This window comes from Dendropsophus ebraccatus, chromosome 11 (genome assembly GCF_027789765.1).
Source record: "Dendropsophus ebraccatus isolate aDenEbr1 chromosome 11, aDenEbr1.pat, whole genome shotgun sequence".
Classification (NCBI taxonomy): Eukaryota; Metazoa; Chordata; class Amphibia; order Anura; family Hylidae; genus Dendropsophus; species Dendropsophus ebraccatus.
In genome coordinates this window covers 50920485-50942614 of record NC_091464.1, presented here as the reverse complement: position 1 = coordinate 50942614, position 22130 = coordinate 50920485, and the positions used below count along the sequence as shown (strand labels likewise).

General features: G+C 42.0%; 1 protein-coding gene across 3 annotated transcripts in view; it reads left to right on the top strand.

Moving 5' to 3' along the window:
- The window catches only part of NEK8 (NIMA related kinase 8), a 64360-nt gene that overhangs the window by 7072 nt on the left and 35158 nt on the right, over window positions 1-22130 (top strand). For all 3 annotated transcript variants that reach the window (XM_069945542.1, XM_069945543.1, XM_069945544.1), the window contains exons 3-5: window positions 9017-9249; window positions 14002-14133; window positions 17982-18187. In XM_069945542.1, the coding sequence (XP_069801643.1) occupies window positions 9017-9249; window positions 14002-14133; window positions 17982-18187 (571 nt within the window). The remainder of the gene's footprint in view (window positions 1-9016; window positions 9250-14001; window positions 14134-17981; window positions 18188-22130) is intronic.

Sequence of the window (22130 nt, the reverse complement as noted above, 5' to 3'; positions counted from 1 at the left end):
CGATTAAGCTCCATTTACTTTAATGGAACTGAGTTTCAAAACCCCACCCAAACTGGAGACAACAGTAGGGGGAAAGTGGCCATGTTTTTGTAGCGCTGGATAACCCCTTTAAGGCGTGATCATCACGTGTGAGTAAAACGACGCCCACATGCAGTGTCCAATAGCTGCACAGTGTCTCCAGTAATGCAGGGAATTGAGAACTTTCCGCATTGGTGAAGAGAAGACTTTAGCTGCCTTCTGCTTACCAGACAACCCCTTTAAAGGAAATGTGTCATCAGAAAATGATTAATTGCTTAAATATTGTTTTTAAAGAATTTTTGGTGACATTTTTTCTAATTTTCCATTTTTCTATCTATATTATAAAATAATCCTGATATCTTGCAGTTTTCTATTCTTACCACTGGGGCTAAAACTAAGCTGAGACTTCCTGTTGTGTCTGTGGTGATAAAAGGAGGCTGCTGTAAAGTCATCTTAACAGTATTGCAGTGACATTTAACAACACCAGTAGATAGAGGAGACATTAGCAGCTCCCTGTGGAATGACTTCTTTAAAGGTCTCAGTGTACATTCAATGATGTTTCACATTCATCTCAAGGGGGCAGAGTCTGACTGTTGTTGTCTATGTCCATGAGGCTTGCTGTAAAGTATGTCACTACATGCTGTTAAAAGTAGCTCAGGTAAGATTGCAACCCCTATAAAAAGTCACAAAAAGTGCCAGAAAAAAGAAACATTCTAAAAAAAGAACATATTTTTGCATCTGACTCTAATCAGTAAAAGAAAATTTAGGTGATACAGTCCCTTTAAGCCAAAACATGCTCTGACCACTGTATGTGTGAATGTACCAATAAGCAGGAAAAAAACCTGTTTAGGTCTATAGCAGAAATATCACCAAAAAGGAAAAGCACTGCACAAAAAGTGTTTTATATTTCCCCATAGACTTTTAGCTAACATTAGAAATGCAGCATTTTTCCGCCAAAAACTCATGTAAGAGTGCATGGAAAATCACCACAAAAGCCAAGTGTTACAAAGCTTTTTCAGGACTTTTCTGAGCAGGACTTAGTATGGTGTCCTAGTCTGTTTCGCACTTCTTTTTAAAGAGTTACTGCAGTTTAAATTTTCTTTGCAGAAATCAATAGTACAGGCAATTGTAGGAAAATTTGTAATTGGGTTCATTAGCCGAAAAATGCATTTTTAGGCTATGTTCACACGGTGTGAACACCTCAGCCCGGATCATCCCGGCCGGTACTTAAGTACTGGCCTGGTAATCTTTCCGGCCGCGGAGCTCTGATGCGGGCGCATCAGCGCGCGCCCGCATCAGGGCTTCCCATAGCGCACAGTGAAGCGAGCGGCCGGAGCCGCTTGCTTCACTGTGTGAACTGACAGGTCTTTCTGCGGTCGGAATTCACTGAATTCCGGCCGCAGAAAACTGACATGTCATTTTTTCCGGCGCAGCATGGGATCCCGGCCGGAGCGCATGCGATGTGTGTACGCTCCGGCCGGGATCCCATTGCAAATAAGGCTATGTTCAACTCCTCAAAACTAAGGCCGTAGTTCTGCGGCGAAAACTACGGTCGTAGTTTTACGTAGTGTGAACATAGCCTTAACATGAAAACACAGTTTGAAGCTCTTCCCCCTGTCTTCACAGCAAGTATGTAAAAGGCAGCGTGAAATCTGTTGCGGATCTGTTATCTGTGGTCCCACCCTAATGGTACAAACTCACTGGGCGGATCCGCAGCGTGAAACTCAGAGAATTCACAGCGAGACCCACTGCGGATCCCTGCCCTGTACAGTCTATGGGCAGACAAACTCGCAGCAGGATGGACATCCCGCTGTGAGTTTGTCCGCAGCCCGCCCCGTTATACCTCCGCCTGCTGGAGCGTATACATCACCGGATCCCGCTACGGCTTGCTTCGGGGGTTCCCGGCACGTCCCGCTCGGCCAATCAGTTTGCAGCCCCGCCACAGCGCACTGATTGGCTGAGCGGGACGTGGAGACACTGGGATCCCCAAAGCAAGCCGGAGCGGGGACCCGCTGATGTATACACTCCAGCCCGTGGGGGGTTAACGGGGCGAGCTGCGGACAAACTCACAGCGGGATGTCCATCCTGCTGCGAGTTTGTCTGCCCATAGACTGTACAGGGCAGGGATCCGCAGCGGGTCTCGCTGCAAATTTTCTGTGAGAAACTTGCTGCGGATTCGCCCAGTGAGTTTGTACCTTAGGCGAGGTTTGTAAATGGCGGCCATCCACTCAATTACAACATTGTGTGAACAGATCCTTTCTGTGTTTTTAATCCACTCCTGGTTTTGGTTGCAATACTGACTGAAATATACGTAGTGTGAACGCAGCCTAATTAGGCTGCGTTCACACTACGTATATTTCAGTCAGTATATGTATATTTCAGTCAGTATTGCAACCAAAACCAGGAGTGGATTAAAAACACAGAAAGGATCTGTTCACACAATGTTGAAATTGAGTGGATGGCCGCCATTTAATGGCAAAGATTTGCTGTTATTTTAAAACAACGGCTGTTATATTGAAATAATGGCAGTTATTTACTGTTATATGGCGGCCATCAACTCAATTTCAACATTGTGTGAACGGAGCCTTTCTGTGTTTTTAATCCTCTCCTGGTTTTGGTTGCAATACTGACTGAAATATACTGACTGAAATATACGTAGTGTGAACGCAGCCTAAAAGAGAAGTCCCATAAAGAAAAAAAAATCAGCTACAGGCAGGGGGTGGGGGGAACACAATAAACAATGTATACTTACCCATCCCTGTGCCTTTTTAGCACTGCTTTCACAGTTTGTACACATCCAGTGGATGTCATTTCCGGGTTGGTTCCGTGTATGTCGAGGCTCCAGCTCCTGCTGCTGCAACATCATGGACCGGTTGTTGGATTGCCCACTCAGCCAGTCACTGATTGGCTGAGTGGGCATTCCTTCAATGGGGTATGTGAGGTTGCAGCAGAAGGAGCTGCTGGAGGCTGCTGGCTGGAAGATACCGAGAAGGTATTGCTGCAAAGGCACAGGGATGGGTAAGTATACATTGCTTATTATTCCTGCACTCCCCTGCCTTTCTCTGATTTTTTGTTTCATGGGACTTCTCCTTTAATGGGGTTATTAGGGGAGCAGATAAGGTCATACCTGTTCCTTTGCCTGGCACTCCACTGGTATATACCTTCCAAGATGAGAAGAGGACGGGTGCATGTGAGGAGCATTGCATGTTTACCACACCTGTGTATACACGAAGCGATAATTCGCCCAATCTATTGTTTAATGATTTTGAAGCAACAATTTGGTTTTTATAACAATCAGCATTTAGATGAATAAATCGTTAGAAAAATTGTTAGAAAATGCGTAACAAAAATCTTTATTGCGATCCTTTTTTAGATCGCTGAAGCCCATCTTTCACATAGGGTGAATCTCTGAAAAACTGTTTACACAAAGCGATCTGCGAATTTTTAGCGAACGACGAACAATGATTTGAGAACACGTTGAAAGATCAAAATTAACGATTTCTCGCTCGTTGCTTGATCGTTTGCTGTGTTTACACTGAACGATGATCGCTCAAATGCGATCGTTATTGTGAAAATTTGTATGATAATCGTCCTGTGTAAATGTAGCATTAGGAAGGCAATTATGGACAGTGAGTGCAGGCATAGTTTTGCCTGCACTCAATGCTCCTGACATGCACCTGCCTCACACCTGCCCCCCTCTTGTTTCAGAATACAGGTGTCAAACTTAGGCCCTCCAGCTGTTACAAAACTACAATTCCCATCATGCCAGGACAGCAAAAGCTAAAGCTATAACCAATGTCTATATAGGTCCTCGGTTCTGGACTAAATGAATATGTCAGCTGCATTCCTGTCCAGAACTGCTGACACTTAGATAGCTGTTAGGACAGCCCTGCAGTTCCTGACACAACCATTGGTGGCAACAGAGGGACGGTGTCACTCCTTACTTCTGCCATTCATTGTATAAATGTAAAGTAAAAAACATTGGGGGAGATTTATCAAAGGGTGTAAAATTTAGACTGGTGCAAACTGCCCACAGCAACCAATCACAGCTCAGATTTAGGCAGTGCTGAAAGGAAAGAGGAGCTGTGATTGGTTGCTGTGGGTAGTTTGCACCAGTCTAAATTTTACACCCTTTGATAAATCTCCCCCATTATTTTTACATATAGTCATATAACTTTATAAAAGAAATGTAACGTTTTTTTCACTGTAATAACACTTTAATAACGATGTTCTTTTTCTTTTTAATACTAAGGCTGACATTTCACAAACTGTTCACTGATAAACTTCTCCTGTGTTGGATTCAGCGGGTCCCGTATTGCGGCGCTCCGGTCCCCGCTGCCTGGGCGCTTCCTGGTCTCTGACGCGGGCTTGAGACGTTACGTTTCAAGTCCGCAGCCAGTCAGTGACGGAGGATGCCCTCAGCCACCTCCTCCCTGGCAAGATCGGAGAAAAGCCCCCCCCCCACCGGAGTACCCCTTTAAGAGACTTGCCACTTAAAGAGAACCAATCACGGAAGATTTTTTTTTTTTTTTATTCCTTAATTCTATTTAAATTACTTTTTTATTAATATTTGTAAATAGAATTAAGGAATTTTCTGTCCGCGTTTTTAATTTATTTATGTCTCTCTTCACTGTCACGCGCCGGCTCTTTTCAAAAGAGCCGGCGCGTGACAGGAAGCTCCCGGCATGCAGAGCGGCAGGAAGAGCTCCCATGAGCCTTTGCCCGCCGCTCTGTAAATACACAGCGATCTCGCGCTATACAGCGCGAGATCGCTGTGTATATCTGTCCTAATTAAACCTATTAGTTTTCTCATGAAGATACAGACTGCATTTGCAGTCTGTATCTTATACTTTACCTAATCCTATGTAGCAGTGTAGTAAGCCGGGCGCCATCTTGATGACTGGAACGCACCGCTGGAACGCAAATGACGTCATCAAGATGGCGCCCGGCATTACTGCACCGCTACATAGGAGTAGGTAAAGTATAAGATACAGACTGCAAAGGCAGTCTGTATCTCCATAAGGTCTACTTATAAAGATACAGACTGCCTTTGCAGTCTGTATCTTATACTTTACCTACTCCTTTGTAGCGGTGCAGTAATGCCGGGCGCCATCTTGATGACGTCATTTGCGTTCCAGCGGTGCGTTCCAGTCATCAAGATGGCGCCCGGCTCACTACACTGCTACATAGGATTAGGTAAAGTATAAGATACAGACTGCACAGGCAGTCTGTATCTTTATAAGTAGACCTTATGGAGATACAGACTGCCTTTGCAGTCTGTATCTTATACTTTACCTAATCCTGTATAGCGGTGCAGTATTCCCGGGCACCGCCATCTTCATGACGTCAGTTGCGTTCCACTGCTGGAACGCACCGCTGGAACGCAAGTGACGTCATCAAGATGGCGGCGCCCAGCAATACTTTTACTACTATACAGGATTGGGTACAGTATAAGATACAGACTGTAAATGCAGTCTGTATCTTCAGGAATAGACTTAGGGAGAGAGAAACTTTTATTATAGGGACAGTTAATTTTAGGTGATTGGTTCTCTTTAAGCCGAAATTGACACCATCACCATCACATAATTTACGATAGTTAATGGAGGCCCTGCCCAGTTTTACACTGAGCCACACCTACTTTTCTAGAGGGGTTGTGAACCAAACAGAGAGTCTCAATTCCTATGCAACAGTTTTGTGTAAAAATTGGTGATTTGTATACGTTGTGGGCCCTGTTCGTAGTGTGTTTTGTGTTTAGCTGTGTTTAAAGCGACTCTGTACCCACAATCTGACCCCCCCAAACCACTTGTACCTTCGGATTGCTGCTTTTAATCCAAGATCTGTCCTGCGGTCCGTTCGGCAGGTGATGCAGTTATTGTCATAAAAAATGTATTTTAAAATTGCAGCCCCGTGCCCTACGGGCATAACTTTGCACCGCCCCCTCCGTCCCTCCTCCCCACCCTCCTCATCATTAGGAATGCCACTGGCACATTTACTTCTGTTTGAATATTGCACAGGTGCCTTAATGATCCAGCCCATGTGCCGTGGTAACACAGGTGGTGAATAGGAGGCAATCTGCCTGGAGCATTCCTAATGATGAAGAGGGTGGGGAGGAGGGACGGAGGGGGCGGTGCAAAGTTAGGGCACAGATACTCCCGTAGGGCACTGAACTGCAATTTTAATAGTAATGTTTTATGACAATAACTGCATCACCTGCCGAATGGACCCCAGGACAGATCTTGGATTAAAAGCAGCTACCTGAAGGTACAAGTGGTTTGGGGGGGTCAGATTGTGGGTACAGAGTCGCTTTAAAGTATATGTTTAAATGTGTATGGTAACATAGCTATTGACTAACAATGAGTAATGTACATTATAGCTTAGCGTACATTGCACAGCTATTCTTGTTTCTCCATTTAATTTTGCAGCTGTGCTTTTTGACCCTGCAGAAAAGCTTAAACGTTAAATGTAGTACAGAAATGCAGGATGAACAGGGCCTAGAAATGGCAGATAGCCATCAGTAAATTCCCCCCATAGAGTGAAGCATAGCTTGGCTGCCTTTATTGACATATTTTTCGTACAGCAGCTCTATGACCAGTGTGCACTCAGCAGCCTTACTCCCTCTAGTGGTAGAATGAGTTTTATAACGTAACTACAGCAAGTTTTGAGCTGCAACTGAAATAAAATTATACTAGGATAAAAGAATCAAATATTATTCCTAAAAACAATAATAATACTAATAATAATAATTAAATAATAGTAAAATAAATAAAATAATAAAAACTATAAAAAAGATTTACTTTATGCCTACTGGTGTAGTTATGACGGGGGCAGAGGTTGCAGTTATGCTTCAGCCCTGATGTCTGAGGAGACCCAAAAGTTTTCACAGCTATCATAGTCTTTCATAGTCTTCTTTTTTGTTATTTTTACATTAATGGCCATCAGTGTTTGTTTGATGGGGGTCTCACACCCACATTCCCAATTATCAGCTGTCTTGCACAAAAGCACCACCTGCATATACGGTGAAAGAAACTGGAATTGGACAGATCCATGCATTGTGTAGTGGCTCTGTTGAGTTACAGCAGCGATGGCTCCTATTCACTTTATCCCCTAAGTGACCAGCCTATTTAAGGCCTTAGTGACCTGTGGATAGCTCATCACCCTGCTTTAACTGAAAAACACCCTTTGGGTAGCTTCACACGTACCGGATCTGCAGCGGATTTCACGCTGTGAATTTGCAGCGAAATCCTCCAGGCCGGGGGCTGCGGGGGGTTAAAGGGGCCGGGTCACATACTGGCAGCGGAATGAAAATTCCGCTGTGGGTATGTGACCCATTCAACTTCACACTACCATGATCCGGTTCGTGTGAAGCTACCCTTTAAGTGCACACACAGCATCAAATCTGCTGCAGATCTGCTGCGGATTCTGTACGTGTGAACGCACCCTTAAAATTTTTTTTTTTCATTTTGCCCTAGTTCCATTAGTGCACCAGCTATCCTGTCTGCTGCTACAGTACACTGCACTACTACAGTAATACAGTGTATTGAGCCTGTCTATATTGTTCTGACAGGCAGTCTATAACTGTGCCTCCAGCTGTCAATCTTGTCGTTGGACTGCTGATGGTGGTAAATGGTACTTATATATTACACACTGCTGTAGTCAGGCATGTAACAGGTTTCTCCGATCTAGGTAGTTACAGTGGGAGCCTGGCTGTCATACTGATAGCTGAATCCCTGTGATCCCAGTGTGAAAACCCCGTTCCGGACCCTACCAGTCGACTTAGGAGCGGTTGTGATCCCCCTATCTATCAGATGGCCTATCCTGATCAACGACTATTATTGACCAGCCATCACATGGGTTACACCTTTTCTTTGATCATGCTTCTTTTTTCTCTACATTGTGATCTGTGGAAGGACTGAAACTGCTTATGTAAATTCAGATCAGAAACCAGGATGACTCAGATTGTTGACAGAAGGAAGGTCAGTGTTTTGGAGGACGGACGCCACAGTAATCACTGGAATGTGGCTACATCTTGTATGACAGCTCTGTATATATGATCTTCTTGACACATTTATGTACATTTTCCTGTAACTAATAAAAGCCTATTATTTTATATACATTGAATTGTATAGCATTTCCGTCAATCCAATCATTAAAAGTTTAATGGCACCAATAACACATATACAGTCTTTTGCATTTTATAGTAAGGTTTTAGCATGTTTTTACATTGATGTGTCCAAAATTGTTTGCATAGTGGTAGATATTGCCATTTTACACGCGCTGAAGTAAAACAGTAATTGTTAATGAAGTGGAGCAGAAAGAAATCAGAGATCATATTGAAACATAACAGAAAATTCTTACCTTCTTTCTAGTACTGTCACAACTACATCACTACTGTTCTATCTCCAAAATTACAAATGTCATGGATATCGGATGGCACCACATTGGTGTCAGTGATAGCTTGTGAGGTAGAACACCAAGGTGTGGTGGAGCCATGCCGCTTACTGGGGTTGTCATCAGGCATGAGTAATAGAATACATAAATGGAATCATGAGTTTTTTCTATAGCAGCTGTACTAGGTGTCAAAAAAACTTGTACATGCCATACGAACCATATCTGCCTTCCAGGAGGTCCACGGATTACACTCTATGGGTTGTCTGTGCATTTTTTAAACCATGGTTTTGCAGACTGCAGAACCACACAGATGTGTAGAGTAGGGATATGTATCATCACTAGATAGTTGTCTAGAAAACGTAATTCCACATACTAAAAGTTTGGATTTCTTGGAATAGCGTGGTAGGCCTTTCAAGATATCAGAGCACTTGCAAAACAGAACTACTTTTTCTAGACAAAATAAATCGACCACCGCTGTAGGAGATTCGGATTTAGTGAGATGCTCCATAAGTTTGCTCATGTTGATCAGCTCTAGATTATGAGCATATACTACCAAAAATCAGTGTATTTTGGTATATTTGGTATTGATGGTGTTTCTTCTTCTCCGTAGGGGGCACATTAGCCGAATACATTCAGAAACGCTGTAATTCATTGTTGGATGAAGACACCATTCTACACTTCTTTGTCCAGATTCTCCTCGCTCTGCATCATGTGCACAACAAACTCATCCTTCACCGAGACTTGAAGACACAGAACATCCTCCTGGACAAACACCAGATGATTGTAAAGATCGGGGACTTTGGAATCTCAAAGATTCTCAGTAGTAAGAGTAAAGCCTACACTGTGAGTAGACAAGAAGAAAGCCTTTATTAAGAACAGGAAAACTAGCATTGTAAATATTCAGTATAGCAGAAACATTGTAACATTATGACAAAGGAGCTGAAATGTTTAAAATACACATATCTTTTCTGCTCTGTCTCCTTACCATCCATGTAGATGAATATAGATGACTATTGACTATTTCCGTACTAAAAATTGGTGGACACCATGGGGAACATTTATTAAGTCCGGCATTTTTTGCGCCAGGCTTGAAAATGTCCCCACAGTGCCGAGGATCTGAGGATTTATATAGCGGCGCAGTGCCTCTACATAAATCCTGTGCGCACTGGAGCGCCAACAGATTCCGCAGCACTTGGCACATTTTGCAACAGCTGGAGGGCTGCAGGCTCCCCAAAATGTGGCTATCCAGTTGTTGCAAAACTACAGCTCCCATAATGCCCTGACAGTCAGCGTCTGTAAGGGTATCATGGTAAATGGGGATTTGCAGCACCTTCATAACAAGCGACAAGCACTGTTCAAAGCAATGCAAGTCAAAAGGGACTGTCACCTGCTTGGTACTTGTCTGCAATTTGGCCATGTTTGATAGTCAAACTTTTCATTAATGGCTTCTTTACACAGATGTGTGTGTGTATGTATATATATATATATATATATATATATATGTAAAAAATGTGTAGCGCCAAACATGAAAATGCCCATGCGTTAGTAATCAATAACCACTTTGTTAAGATATCACAGAAAAATCTATATTGAAATCAGTGACATAGAAAAATATTATAAAGAGGATAATGGGAAGGAAAACAGGATGCACAGACAAGGAAACCACAGCTCATAGGTGCCTAAGATAACAGTTAAAGCGTAACTGTCATATTTATTATTTTTTTTTTGCAGAAATCAGTAGTATTTTAAGAAACTCTGTAATAGGTTTTATCAGCCAAAAAAGCCTCCTTCTGTACTCAAGAAGCAATTTCCCAGCCTCCCCCCCTGACTTTTATCTGTGCATTATCAGGCAAACACGTCTTCATTACAGAGAAGCCAGTGAAGACGGGTTCTGCTCTCTCCATTCTATCCTTATGGAGGGGGGAGGGGCCGAGGGAGATGAGGGAACAGGAAGAGGTGACATGAAGGTCAGCTGTTTGTAGACTCTCTGGGCACCTAAAACGCAGGATTCTGGGGTCAGAAAGGTCAGTGCTTATCTATGAACTTACTGAGAGAAGATTGCAGGGTGTTGTGCTTTGTAGGACTGCTCCGTGCTCAGTCACTCCTAACAGCCCCTCCCCTCTCCATAGCCACATAATGGAGACAGAAATTCTGCTTCTTCTGAAGTGAGGGGGGAGGCTGGGAGATTGCTTTTTCAGTACAGAAGGAAATTCTTTTGGTTTATAAAACCTATTACAGAGTTTCTTAAAATCGCTTGTACTATTGATATTTAATGTTTTCAAAAAAATGACCCTGAAATGACAGTTACACTTTAAATACCCCTATGACATTCAGGTCAGTTTAGGTGCTTGTGCATATCGAAGATTATATATAACCCAACTAAACTGTTTAGTTATATTCACATGGTGAGGTCAAAGTGTTAGTATATTGCACTGTCCATTCAATCAGAGTATGGCACTGAAACCGTGTATGATTGCAACCTGCCCGCTTGTTAACTTATAGCAGTATTGTGCAGTCTAAAGCCAAAAAGTGTGGAAAAAAAAGTGCACTAAAGAAAGAACATATAATCTGGGCATGGGTCAGTGAAATATGCATATAGAAAACACAAGAACACTATGACATACTGTAACAATGAGTTGTGGTTCCACAGACAATCCCTGATGAAGGGTGAGCCAAAACGCGCATTGGGGTGATTTTCTGTCGAAACACGATTAGTACAGTATGTCATAGTGATTTTTCTGTCTGTATATTTCACTGACCCATGCAGAGATTATGAAGGAGATTTATCAAAGGGTGTAAAATTTAGACTGGTGCAAACTACACACAGCAACCAATCAGAGCTCCTCTTTCCTTTCAGCACTGCCTAAAGCTGAGCTGTGATTGGTTGCTGTGGGTAGTTTGCACCAGTCTAAATTTTACACCCTTTGATAAATCTCCCCCTATATGTTTACTCAAGTTATTTCTTTTTTGCACATGGGCACTTTTTGGCTTTGGACTGTACATTACTGCCATAAGTTTACAAGCGGGTAGGTTGCAATTATATATGGCTTTTCAGTTCAATAGTCTGATTGAATGGACATAGTGCGATATACTAACACTTTGACCTCAACATGTGAATCTAACTACACTTTGTTTGGGTTATATATCGTCAATATGCACAAGCATTTAAACTGAATTGAATGTCATAGGGGTAGTAACTGTTAGGGGTAGTAACTGCTGTGGTTTCCTTGTCTGTGCCTCTTGCTTTCCTCTGCATTCTCCTCTTTAGAATATGTTTCTATGTCATTGATTTCAGTATATATTTTTCTGTGATATTTTAATAAAGTGGTTATCGATTAATAACATATGGGCATTTTCATGTTTGGCACTACACGGTTTTTCCTGTAATAACACATTTTCCTCTCTAGAATGTAGCGTGAGTGATTTACCTAGACAGCATCTTCATGTGTCACTGCGGTATACTGTATACTGTATACTCTTCCTTTGCTGGTAACATGATATGTGTCTTCTGTTTGACACCAGTTTCCTTTTATACCATTTAGCTTGTTATTTCTTAGTATGCTACATATTTTTAGTATGGTTTGTCTCTCTAAAACGCTTACATTTCCATTCCTGAAATTTTTCATGGTTTCACCCAATACTAATGAAACCTAATACCGCTGGGATGTATGACTGTCATTTGCAAACTGAGAAGGTCTATGTTATGTCATTGTAGAATTATTTGATCTTGGTAGTAGATACATTGTCAGGGGTGTTAGGTATAATAAATGTATCTCATGACAAATCTTTGCAGGTGAATTCCCATCATCTTTGGGCAGTAGGTCAAAGATACAACGAAGTATGCTACCATACACTACTGTGTACCCATTTACTTTAATAGACTGATTGTAGTCTAAATGTGTGCACACATGGGCACAGGATGTTTCCGCACCGTTTCTCTCTGCAGTCTCTACTGACTTTAGTGAGAGCTCCGGCACTGGCACTTGTCATGTTTCTCTTCTTCTATTGAAGTCAATGGGAGTGGGGTTTTAGGCAGTGTGGTGTGCTGTTTTGGATGTGGAACAAATCAGTGCTTGATCGTACCCTTATAGTGACTGTTCCTGCATGGTTTCCCATGTCCTATTGAATCCAATGGTGAAACACAGAAATCAGCATGATTTTATGTTAAAAATTGTTTGATCCTAGCAAGTGTGAACATACCCTTATAGTATAGTCACACACATCAGAAGTGTTGCAGAATTTTTAAACCTGAAAATCTCTTCCATACATCTTGCTAGGTTTGTTTCTGCAGCAGGGGTTTATGCAGGGCCCATTCAGATAAATGGGACAATGTATTTAACCAATCCGCTGCATGTAAATATACACCTAGGTAGCAGAGTCCCACAGAGCCATAAATGTTATTATTTTACTGCTTAGATGTGAGGTGTCATCATAGACTGGCACGTTCTCATGACTGACCTCACATGATCCAGTTTCTGTATGGCCGCATTATTCCCTGTCATTACTGTAACTTGCCAGGGATGACTCTAGTAGGAAAGCGTAAAGAACGAGTCTGCAATATTAATCTCTTAGTATTCAGAATAAGCCAAGCTTTTTTGTACTTTACCCCTGCAGTGAGGACACATCCAGAGGTGATCAGACATTTCACATGATAACTACATATTCACATGACTTCCCAGCAATGACCTTAATATATTCACTAGTTGTAGCTTTAACTGGTTTTGCAGATTTATATGAGGATCCCTCATCTTTCCCTATGGAGTGCTGTAGTAATGATCTTTCATAAGGCAGTAAACTGGCTACCTGTAGGTGGCACTAGAGAGACAGGTTTATATAATTTGACTGTCAGTGCTAATCTGACACATGGCAGGAGTTACTGTATTGCCTATCTCCTATAACTTGGGCGCCATGACAGCTTATAGTTATAGTTAAACAGCCAAAAAGTTTCCATATAAGACAAAAATACCTGCAAATATTCCAGGTAGGGATGGTCCGAACCTGCCGAGGTTCGGGTTCGTATGAACCCGAACGCTCAGCAGCAGATTCCTACTGTACAGCGGGAGGAACGCCTGGAAAACTGGGATAAAGCCTATGGCTGTATCCCAGTTTTCCAGGCGGTCCTCCCACGGAGTCCCGCAGTCCTCCCGCTCCTCCCTCGGAGCGGGCAGACAGCGGGAATCATTACCGAGGGTTCGGGTTAGTACGAACCCGAACCAAACTCGGTTCGGACCATCCCTTATTCCAGGGCTTGGGCCTAAGGGAGCTATACAGAGGTCAAGGTAAGAAGGATGGCTATAGGATTGGGCTTCTTGTAGAATTAACATTGCGAGCAGACAGAATAGATAAATAAAATGTTTTCTTACTTTTATATCATGGTAAATAAGTGTTTTAAGGCTTGAATTAAGAGGCGCAGTTGACGCTCCATTTTTTATCAGCCCAGTCCTGGTGGGTCCATGTTATGTAACTCCATATTCCGTTTTCTTATTATGTAACTATCTATTATCTTTTATTTGACGTTGCTACAAAGGATCCATTTATTAGTGTAGTGTTCTTTTCTATTTGGAACTTACTTTGTATATCCTGTGTATTTGCCAGGTAGTGGGAACCCCCTGTTACATCTCTCCAGAACTGTGTGAAGGGAAGCCTTACAACCAGAAAAGTGACATCTGGGCACTTGGCTGTGTCCTCTATGAACTTACCAGCCTAAAGAGGGCATTCGAAGCTGCGGTAAGAATTATTTTAAGCCTTGAATTTGGGTTAGTTTGCTTATTGCTACCCCTGTTACACAGGGTGATGTCAGCCGGTTTAGCCGGTAATTGCCCCATGTAATAGGGTTTTAAAGGGGTACTCAAGATTAGTTTTTAAATCAACTGGTGTCAGACAGTTTTAAAGATTTAAAAAAAATACCTCAAGCCTACAGGAAGTGGTGTATTCTTTCCAGTCTAGCACAGGGCTCTCTGCTGCCAGCTTTGCCTGTGACAGGAACTGTCCAGAGCAGTAGCAAATCCCCAAAGATAACCTATCTGCTCTGGACAGCTCCTGTCACAGACAAAGAGGTGGCAGTAGAGAGCATTGTGTCAGGTAAAAACTCTGCTTCCTGTGGGACATACAGCGGCTCATAAGTACTGGAAGACTGATTTAAAGTTGATAAAAAAAAACATGTTTGTGTGACATTTTTTTCTCTTAAAAAAATATCAACACATTTATCCCTTGGTGTCTTTTTGAGATATGCCTGGGGTGGGGGCTAAAAATGATAAAATACGCTTACCTCCCTGTCTCCCATTCCACCACTAGTATCCCACTGCTCCGTTCCTGCTGTGCGGCCACTTCCGGGTATTAGGGTTGTGACTAAAGATGAGCGAACCTGACGGATTTCTGGTTGGTACGAACCAGAAATCTCGGCATCTGACTCCCGCTGTCTGCCAGCTCCGTGCAGCGGGTGGATACAGCGTAAGGAACGCCTAGAAAACTTGGATACAGTTCAGATTCGGGATACAGATTCGTACGAACCAGAAATCCGGCAGGTTCGCTCATCTCTAGTTGGGACATTGCAGGCCCGCCCAGCCAATCAGGTGGGACACTGCTGCAGCCGGTGATTGGCTGAGGGGGCCTGTAATATTGTGGCCCCAGAACCCAGATGTGGCTGCACAGCAGAGACAGAATAGTGGGATACTTGCAGCAGCATGGGAACCAGGGAGGTGAGTGTACTTTATTATTTTCAAGCACCCCCTCTAGGGGCATATTTGAAAAAGGACCCCTGCCTGGACAGCTGCTATTGTTTTCATCCCAGCACTAAGACCCATAACTTTTTACTTCAACACTCACTTACGCATTGAACTTTGCCACAATTTCTAATCCTGATTGTTTGACCTTTCAGATTTTTTTTTATTTCACTTGAAACCAAAACTTTCCAGGATTATGTGAAGGTTTCATGGTAGTGTAGACCTGCCCTGTAAACATAGATGTTTTTAAACACAGGAAATATCTCACCTGGGAACAAGCCACATACTTCATGTCTGAGAACTTTTTCCCTTAAGAAATGAGTATTTTTTCTTTAGAAAAGCAGTGGTGATACCAGCACTCTCGTGGATACAGGCTAGTTAACCCTTTTTGCTTAGAGGCAGATTTGTGTATGTTATAGTAAGACAGATTCTATTTATTGACTAGTTATTGTTCTAAAAAGCTACCGTGTCCATTCTATTCTGCTCACATGGAACAAGGTTTTATTTGGGTTCATGGCCCCATCGGCACAATGCTAATATCTAGGATGTGGTTTTCTCAGGTCACAATTCCATATAAGCACCATATTTGATCTCCATTACCAGAGGTTGCTATGTAACTTACATGCTATATGTTCACACAGGATGAAATCACAGTTGGGGAAAGGTTGTGGATCGGCAACAAAATCTGCAAATTCTCAGGTTTACTTATGCCGTCTGATTATTAGTGCAAACCTTGCATCCAGGTTGTCACAGGGACTCAGGGACAGGGACTGTTTGGTACATCTTTAGGCCAGGTTCACACTACAAAAAAAACACGGCTGTGTGGCATAACGACGGTCGTATTTGCACAAACAACGGCCATTATTCGCAAAAGAACGGCCGTTGTTTGCGCAAATACGGCCGTTGTTATGACATACGGACGTGTTTTTTACATAGTGTAAACATAGCCTTAGAATGTCTAGATTTTTTGAAAAATTAAAAGTGATTGGAATAAAATCTGATTGGTTACAAGGGACAACTAAGCCAATTCTACTTTACACCAGTTTGATAAATCTCCCATAAAGTATGAGGGGTGTAGTAATAGTAGAGGTAAAAAGTGTAGTAATAGTAGTCACTATATCACTATTGTGCTGTTATTCAGTCAGGAGGCAGAAACATTCACACAATCTGTGCTCACAATAATAAAAGTAATAATAATAATATTTATTTGTATAGCACCAACAGATTCCTCAGAGTTTAAAGAAAATATATAGTAACAACAGAGCACCAGGATGTGGGGGCCCTATATACAGTATTTATAGGATAACAGTATACAGTATATCCTTTATATGATGGTGACAGGATGGTATACACAGTACATATAGGATAGCAGTATATAGTAGTAGTAGTAGTTGTAGTCGGAGGTGTCAGTGTAGTTGTAGTATTTGTGGGAGTAGTAGTAGCAGTTACTTGGTAGGCGTAGTGGGGGAGAGGTGGGCACTGAGCCTAGTCCCCACCTGCTCTCCGGTAATGGTCCTTTGATTCTCTCCTGCCCCAAGGGCTCCTCAGAGCCAGGCTGCTGCTGCTGCTCCTGGATCTCCTGTGTGCAGGTGGCAGGGAACGCCAGTGTGTGGACGCAGCATCTCTTTATCCAGCAGGGTGTGCTGTGACCTGTAGGAGGAGCAGCTTGCACCTCCATGCCCGGTCACACTCCGTGTTCGAGCTGGAGGCTGACAATAAGTACAACGCCCGGGCCCTGAGCGCCACTGCTCCCCCTGCAGGTTAGAGCACACTTTTTTTTTTTTAAATAGAATTTGATATTTTCATTTTCAAAAATCAAAGTTACGGGCGAATTAATCAAATTAATGTGATTAATCCTCCAGCCCTACCCCTATCCTATTAAAGACACAAAAGTGTGTACACATCATAATAAATATTAAACAAGCTAACCAGTTTACTGGGCAAATTACACCCAAATTTGTGCATGATCTGAAATTGTGCATAAATGCATGATCTTTACAGGTTGAACCAATAGTGGAACTTACCTTTATAGGAAAATCCATAAAGAAAATTAGACAAGAGTGTTATAAATAGCACATGTTACATTGGGGGCTGTGTTACAGATTTTGCATGGAGGATCAAAAGCTTTACGTTATGCATCTGCCAAGAAATCTGTGATTGAGCCACCAGTAACGGGGGTTGAGGTGCCATCGACGAGCATGCAGTGAGTGGTTACAATCAACAAAACCATGGTGAATCACAGAGTCACCCGTCAGCGGTGTCACCTGTTACTAAGCAACCAGCAGAACATACTTAGAGTTCTAGAAATCTAACAGAGCAATTAAATAATTATTCTTGGCTTCCCCTTCCACCACTGAATCAACAATGAAAAGCCATAGACACCTTTGCACTGATTGTTTCCTGAATATAAAATGAAGCAACTTTCTAAAGAATCTTTATTAAAAATTTCAACATGGAGAAAGATAAGATAAATCGATTAGATGGAATTTTTGGACTCAGATATCAGCAGGAAGGGGCAGTGGGTTACACACCAGCTCAAAGAGTAGACAGGAAGGAGAGAATCCTTGGAGTGCAGCTCACACAGACTGTAGACAGAGAGGAGAGCATATACAAGGAATTTTTCAGGGGAGAATCATGGAGGTACAAGTTAAAAGAGTAAGCAGAGCTCACATAACAAGCTGCAGAGACTGTAGAAGCAAAAGTAAGCTGAATATTTAAGCACAAAGGTGTCTCTACACTACCAAGGATTCAGTTAACTGCTATGGCAATGATTAGATGACAGAGGATGGTGTATATTATATTTCTGTTCTCCTATATGTAATGCCATACATTAACAATACTCTGTGTGTACAGAATCTGCCTGCTTTGGTGCTGAAGATCATGAGTGGGACGTTCGCTCCAATATCAGACCGGTATAGCCCAGAACTTCGACAGCTCATTCTTAGCATGCTCAACTTGGACCCGTCCAAAAGACCACAGCTGAATGAGATCATGGCGCATCCCATCTGTATCCCCGCACTTCTCAACCTGTACAGTGACATTGGCAGTGTCAAAATGAGGTTAGTAAAGGAAGGGGACCTCAAAATGTAAATGGTTGGGCATTTGGAGGAGCAACTTAATACTGGACAATGAGATTTTTTGGACTATAAGGCATCCTGTCTTGTATGTTCCTCAGTCGCTTTCCTAGAGTATGGGTTTTTTGCTTTCTATGTATTAAATCTTGAATACATTTTCTTATAATATGCTGTAAAGAAGAGTTTGCGTTTGGTACAGCAGCTTTTGATATTGTCGTACCAGTGAATAGCACTATTGCTTTGCAGCGTTGCGGCCCAGAGTTCAAATCCAACCGTGGTTAATCTCTGCCTAGAGTTTGTATGTTTTTTGTATTTGTGTGGCTTTCCTCCTGGTTCTCTGTTTCTTCCAACAATCTAAAAAAAAAATAAAAAAAATTTAGATTTGGTTTCTTATGAAATCAGTCCCAGTGTGTATGTAATAGAGAACCTAGGCTGGCAGCTTCATTCCCCTACCCCCTTATGTTTTTAGGAGTAAGAGGGGCAACTGGGAGAAATCAACAGAGACATCAGGAAAACATACAAAAAGTCAACATATATAAACACTTTTATGACATGTCAGTTAAAGAGGATAATTTACCAAGATTTTACGTTTATTAATGTTCTAATGACATAGAAAATGTAAACCTTACAAAATTGTGAAGTACATAATCCTTTAGCGCCATGTGGATTATTCAGAATGGTCTGCATACTAGGAGATCTCTCAGATCGCTGCTAAATACATGCTAATGCTATGCTAATGATTCAGTAACTGCTATTCATCCAGCTCCAAGTATTGCTACTAAATATGTCAAACCACAGCCCCCATATGTTTCAATTATAACTAGGTGTCCTCAGGTGTCTGCGGCTAAGAATGATGCTTGTTCTTAATGTCTGCTCATAAATAAGCTCTGCTTACAAGGTCCTGCTCTGCACAGCCACTAAAGTACTCCCATGTGTGGAAGAATGCTCAGGGGCCAAGCCAATCAATTACTAAGCTCTGCCCTTACCATCCATCCTAAATGTAAATATCCAATTGTAAATCTTAATTTATCACCAACCCCTTAAAGTGTCACTGTCGTGAATTTTTTTTTTGCAGAAATTAATAGTCCAGGCGATTTTAAGAAACTTTGTAATTGGGTTTATTATCCGAAAAATGCATTTTTATCATGAAAAAGCAGTTTGAAGCTCTCCCCCCTGTCTTCATTGTTCTCCTATGGAGAGAGCTAAAGAAAAGACCAAAACAGGACAACAAAGAGTTAATCTACAAATCCCTAACCCGTTATCTGTTCTGACCATCACCAGTGACCTGTCTGAGCTCGGATTACAGCTGTCACCCAGCTCCGTGCCTGTAATCCTCTGTTATCTGCTTTCTGCTGCCGGCTAACTCCCTCCTTCCTCCTTCCTCCTCCCCCCTCCCCCCTCCCTAGAGCAGACAGGGGACGTCTCCTGCAACAAGTCACAATTTTCAGATTTTTCAGAGTGGATGAAAAAGAGGAAGGAGGGGGGGACCTGGGAAAAGGCTTTTTACATGCAGATAATGGCAGATTTGGCTAATAAACCCAATTACAAAGTTTCTTAAAATCGCCTGGACTATTGATTTCTGCAAAAAAAAAAAAATACGACAGTGACTCTTTAAGGGCCAACATACACATTAGATTTCAGCAGGACCAGCCAGCTGTCTAATGGATATAGGGTCCTTGGAGAAGGGAGGGGTAAAGAGTTAGATTGAAGGGGGTGTGATTGGAAAAAGGCAGAAAAAAAAGAGAGAAACGGCAAAGGGCATATACAAGTTTAATGTGAGCACTAAATGTGACTCCATTACTTTATTTCCAGCCCCTAGTGCTCAGTCCACCACCAATCATTTAAACAAAAAGGGAAAAGCGCACGACCGTGCATTTACCTTCTTTACTTCCAGTTGCACTAGACAGGCTCCAGTATACGTCTATGGAGACCATCTTCTACAACTAGTCGCAGCTTGCAGCAAGTCAGAGAGTGAAGTGCATGACGCTAGCTTTTCCACATTCGTTCTAACTTATGTTATTGAAACTTGATGTTTTGTTAATTGACAGGGGCAGTTAGAAAATAATCATAACTACTCACAGTATTGAGTAAAATTTTTTAAAAAAACACTAATCTCCAATGTATATTTAACAGCTAAAAGCAGTATACAGTATGTTGTTCCCTTAACGTACCAATATTCATGGTAGAACTAGTTATTATTTATGTATTAAACTGTGGAATGGAAACAGTTTAAAGAATTAAATCTGTCAGAGAAAGGGAAGGACAATACATTGACAGTTTATAGGAGAACTCTCCTCTTCCTCCATCAGTTCTTTGCATAATTGTCTATTTTTTAGACTCCAGAACTGGAAGCATTTAAGGGCTCCCTCTGAAGATATTATGGCACAATATAGAAGTGCCTTCACTTGTTGTTGGGGAACTAATATGTCTGAATTCTTCTATGGTTTTCCTGATGGAGAGCTTGTATCATCTACATTTGATGACCCAAATAGCCCCACTGCTACAAGAAGTGATGAAATGTCTGATCGGATGTTTCTTGTGATCTACTGGATTGTAAACTCTTTGTTAGTGATATACTCATGCTACAAAGCTGCAAATTCCACAGTGATGTAATCCGACAATATGTGGTTTTATCCATGTCACACTTACCTGCTACATTGATAGTAAATATCTTCATACCAGACATTTTAGATTTTTGATTTTTCCCCTCCTGAAGAAAACATGAGCCACTCTCCCACTACATCTTTTATAGGAGTTTCCCATAGTAAACCTATTGATGGCCTATTGGCTGATTGGCTATCTGCCAACACCCAGTACACCTATGTCATCCCTGCAGGACAAAGAATCGGTCAAGAAATGGCTGCCTATCCTGTGGATGGCCGTCATTGGGTAGCCTTGTGGATGAGATCTTATAATTATACATTTTTAAATAAAATTAACATAATACATTTATAATAACATATTTTTTACATTTGTCCACAGAGAAAAAAATGTAATCTATAGGACACACATTTACACAAACACTGTAAGATTATAGATCAGGACATTCCCTGAAAACAGAGAAGAAGAGGCGATTAATACACTTGAAGATCTATTATAGGAAATATTCAGAGGCGAGAGAAAGCCTTAGGCCTGTTAACATCTTACAGAATAAATCACAAGTGATCCTGTCCTTCCCCTAGTTTGGAATTATTAGCCATATTTGTTCTGTGTGGATTTCACACCGAAAAGACTTTTTAAGCCTAATGCCTGATGAAAAGAGAGCTTCGGAGAAACTTACAACAAATGACACGTTGATTTAATCTTCAGCAACGTGTGATAACATTGCTCTAATAGATTGTCAAGTTTATGTTGCCATGTCTATGTACATCTTCTTGGACGTATAGAACATTGCTGTTATGATACACTAGCGTCCTGGAATGAGCAGTGACTCGTAAAGGCTACAAATGTCCAACATCACTGTGGCTGGCAGAATTTAAGACACCTTCCAAGTTTTTACTAGCGTCCACAATGGAGTAGAATGGACTTTGCTGCTGGGGACCAAGGTTGTGTCTGCAGACTCTGGTAAAAGATTAATGGTATAGGACAAAAGGCTGCGGGCTAACTGCACTACCAGCAATGCACAAGAGAGTGGTCAACTAGCTGGGGTCAGAACCAGTAAGGCATTGATACATTAATATAGCGGGCAAAGGGTTAACCAGAGTACCGTCCAGAGCAGGGCTGGTTTTAGACTAAATGTGGCCCTGGGCAAAGTTGAAGGTGGGGCCCTAAATGCTGAAATATTGTAGCAACAATTTAAGGTCCCCATAAATTTTACACTTTTGTTCGTGGTACCTGCTGCTCAAGGTGGGTTCGGCCATCAGTGTAAGGTGTATGGGGCTCTCTGGACAGTCCTCTGATTATACCAGTGGACATAGGGGGTCGGGCT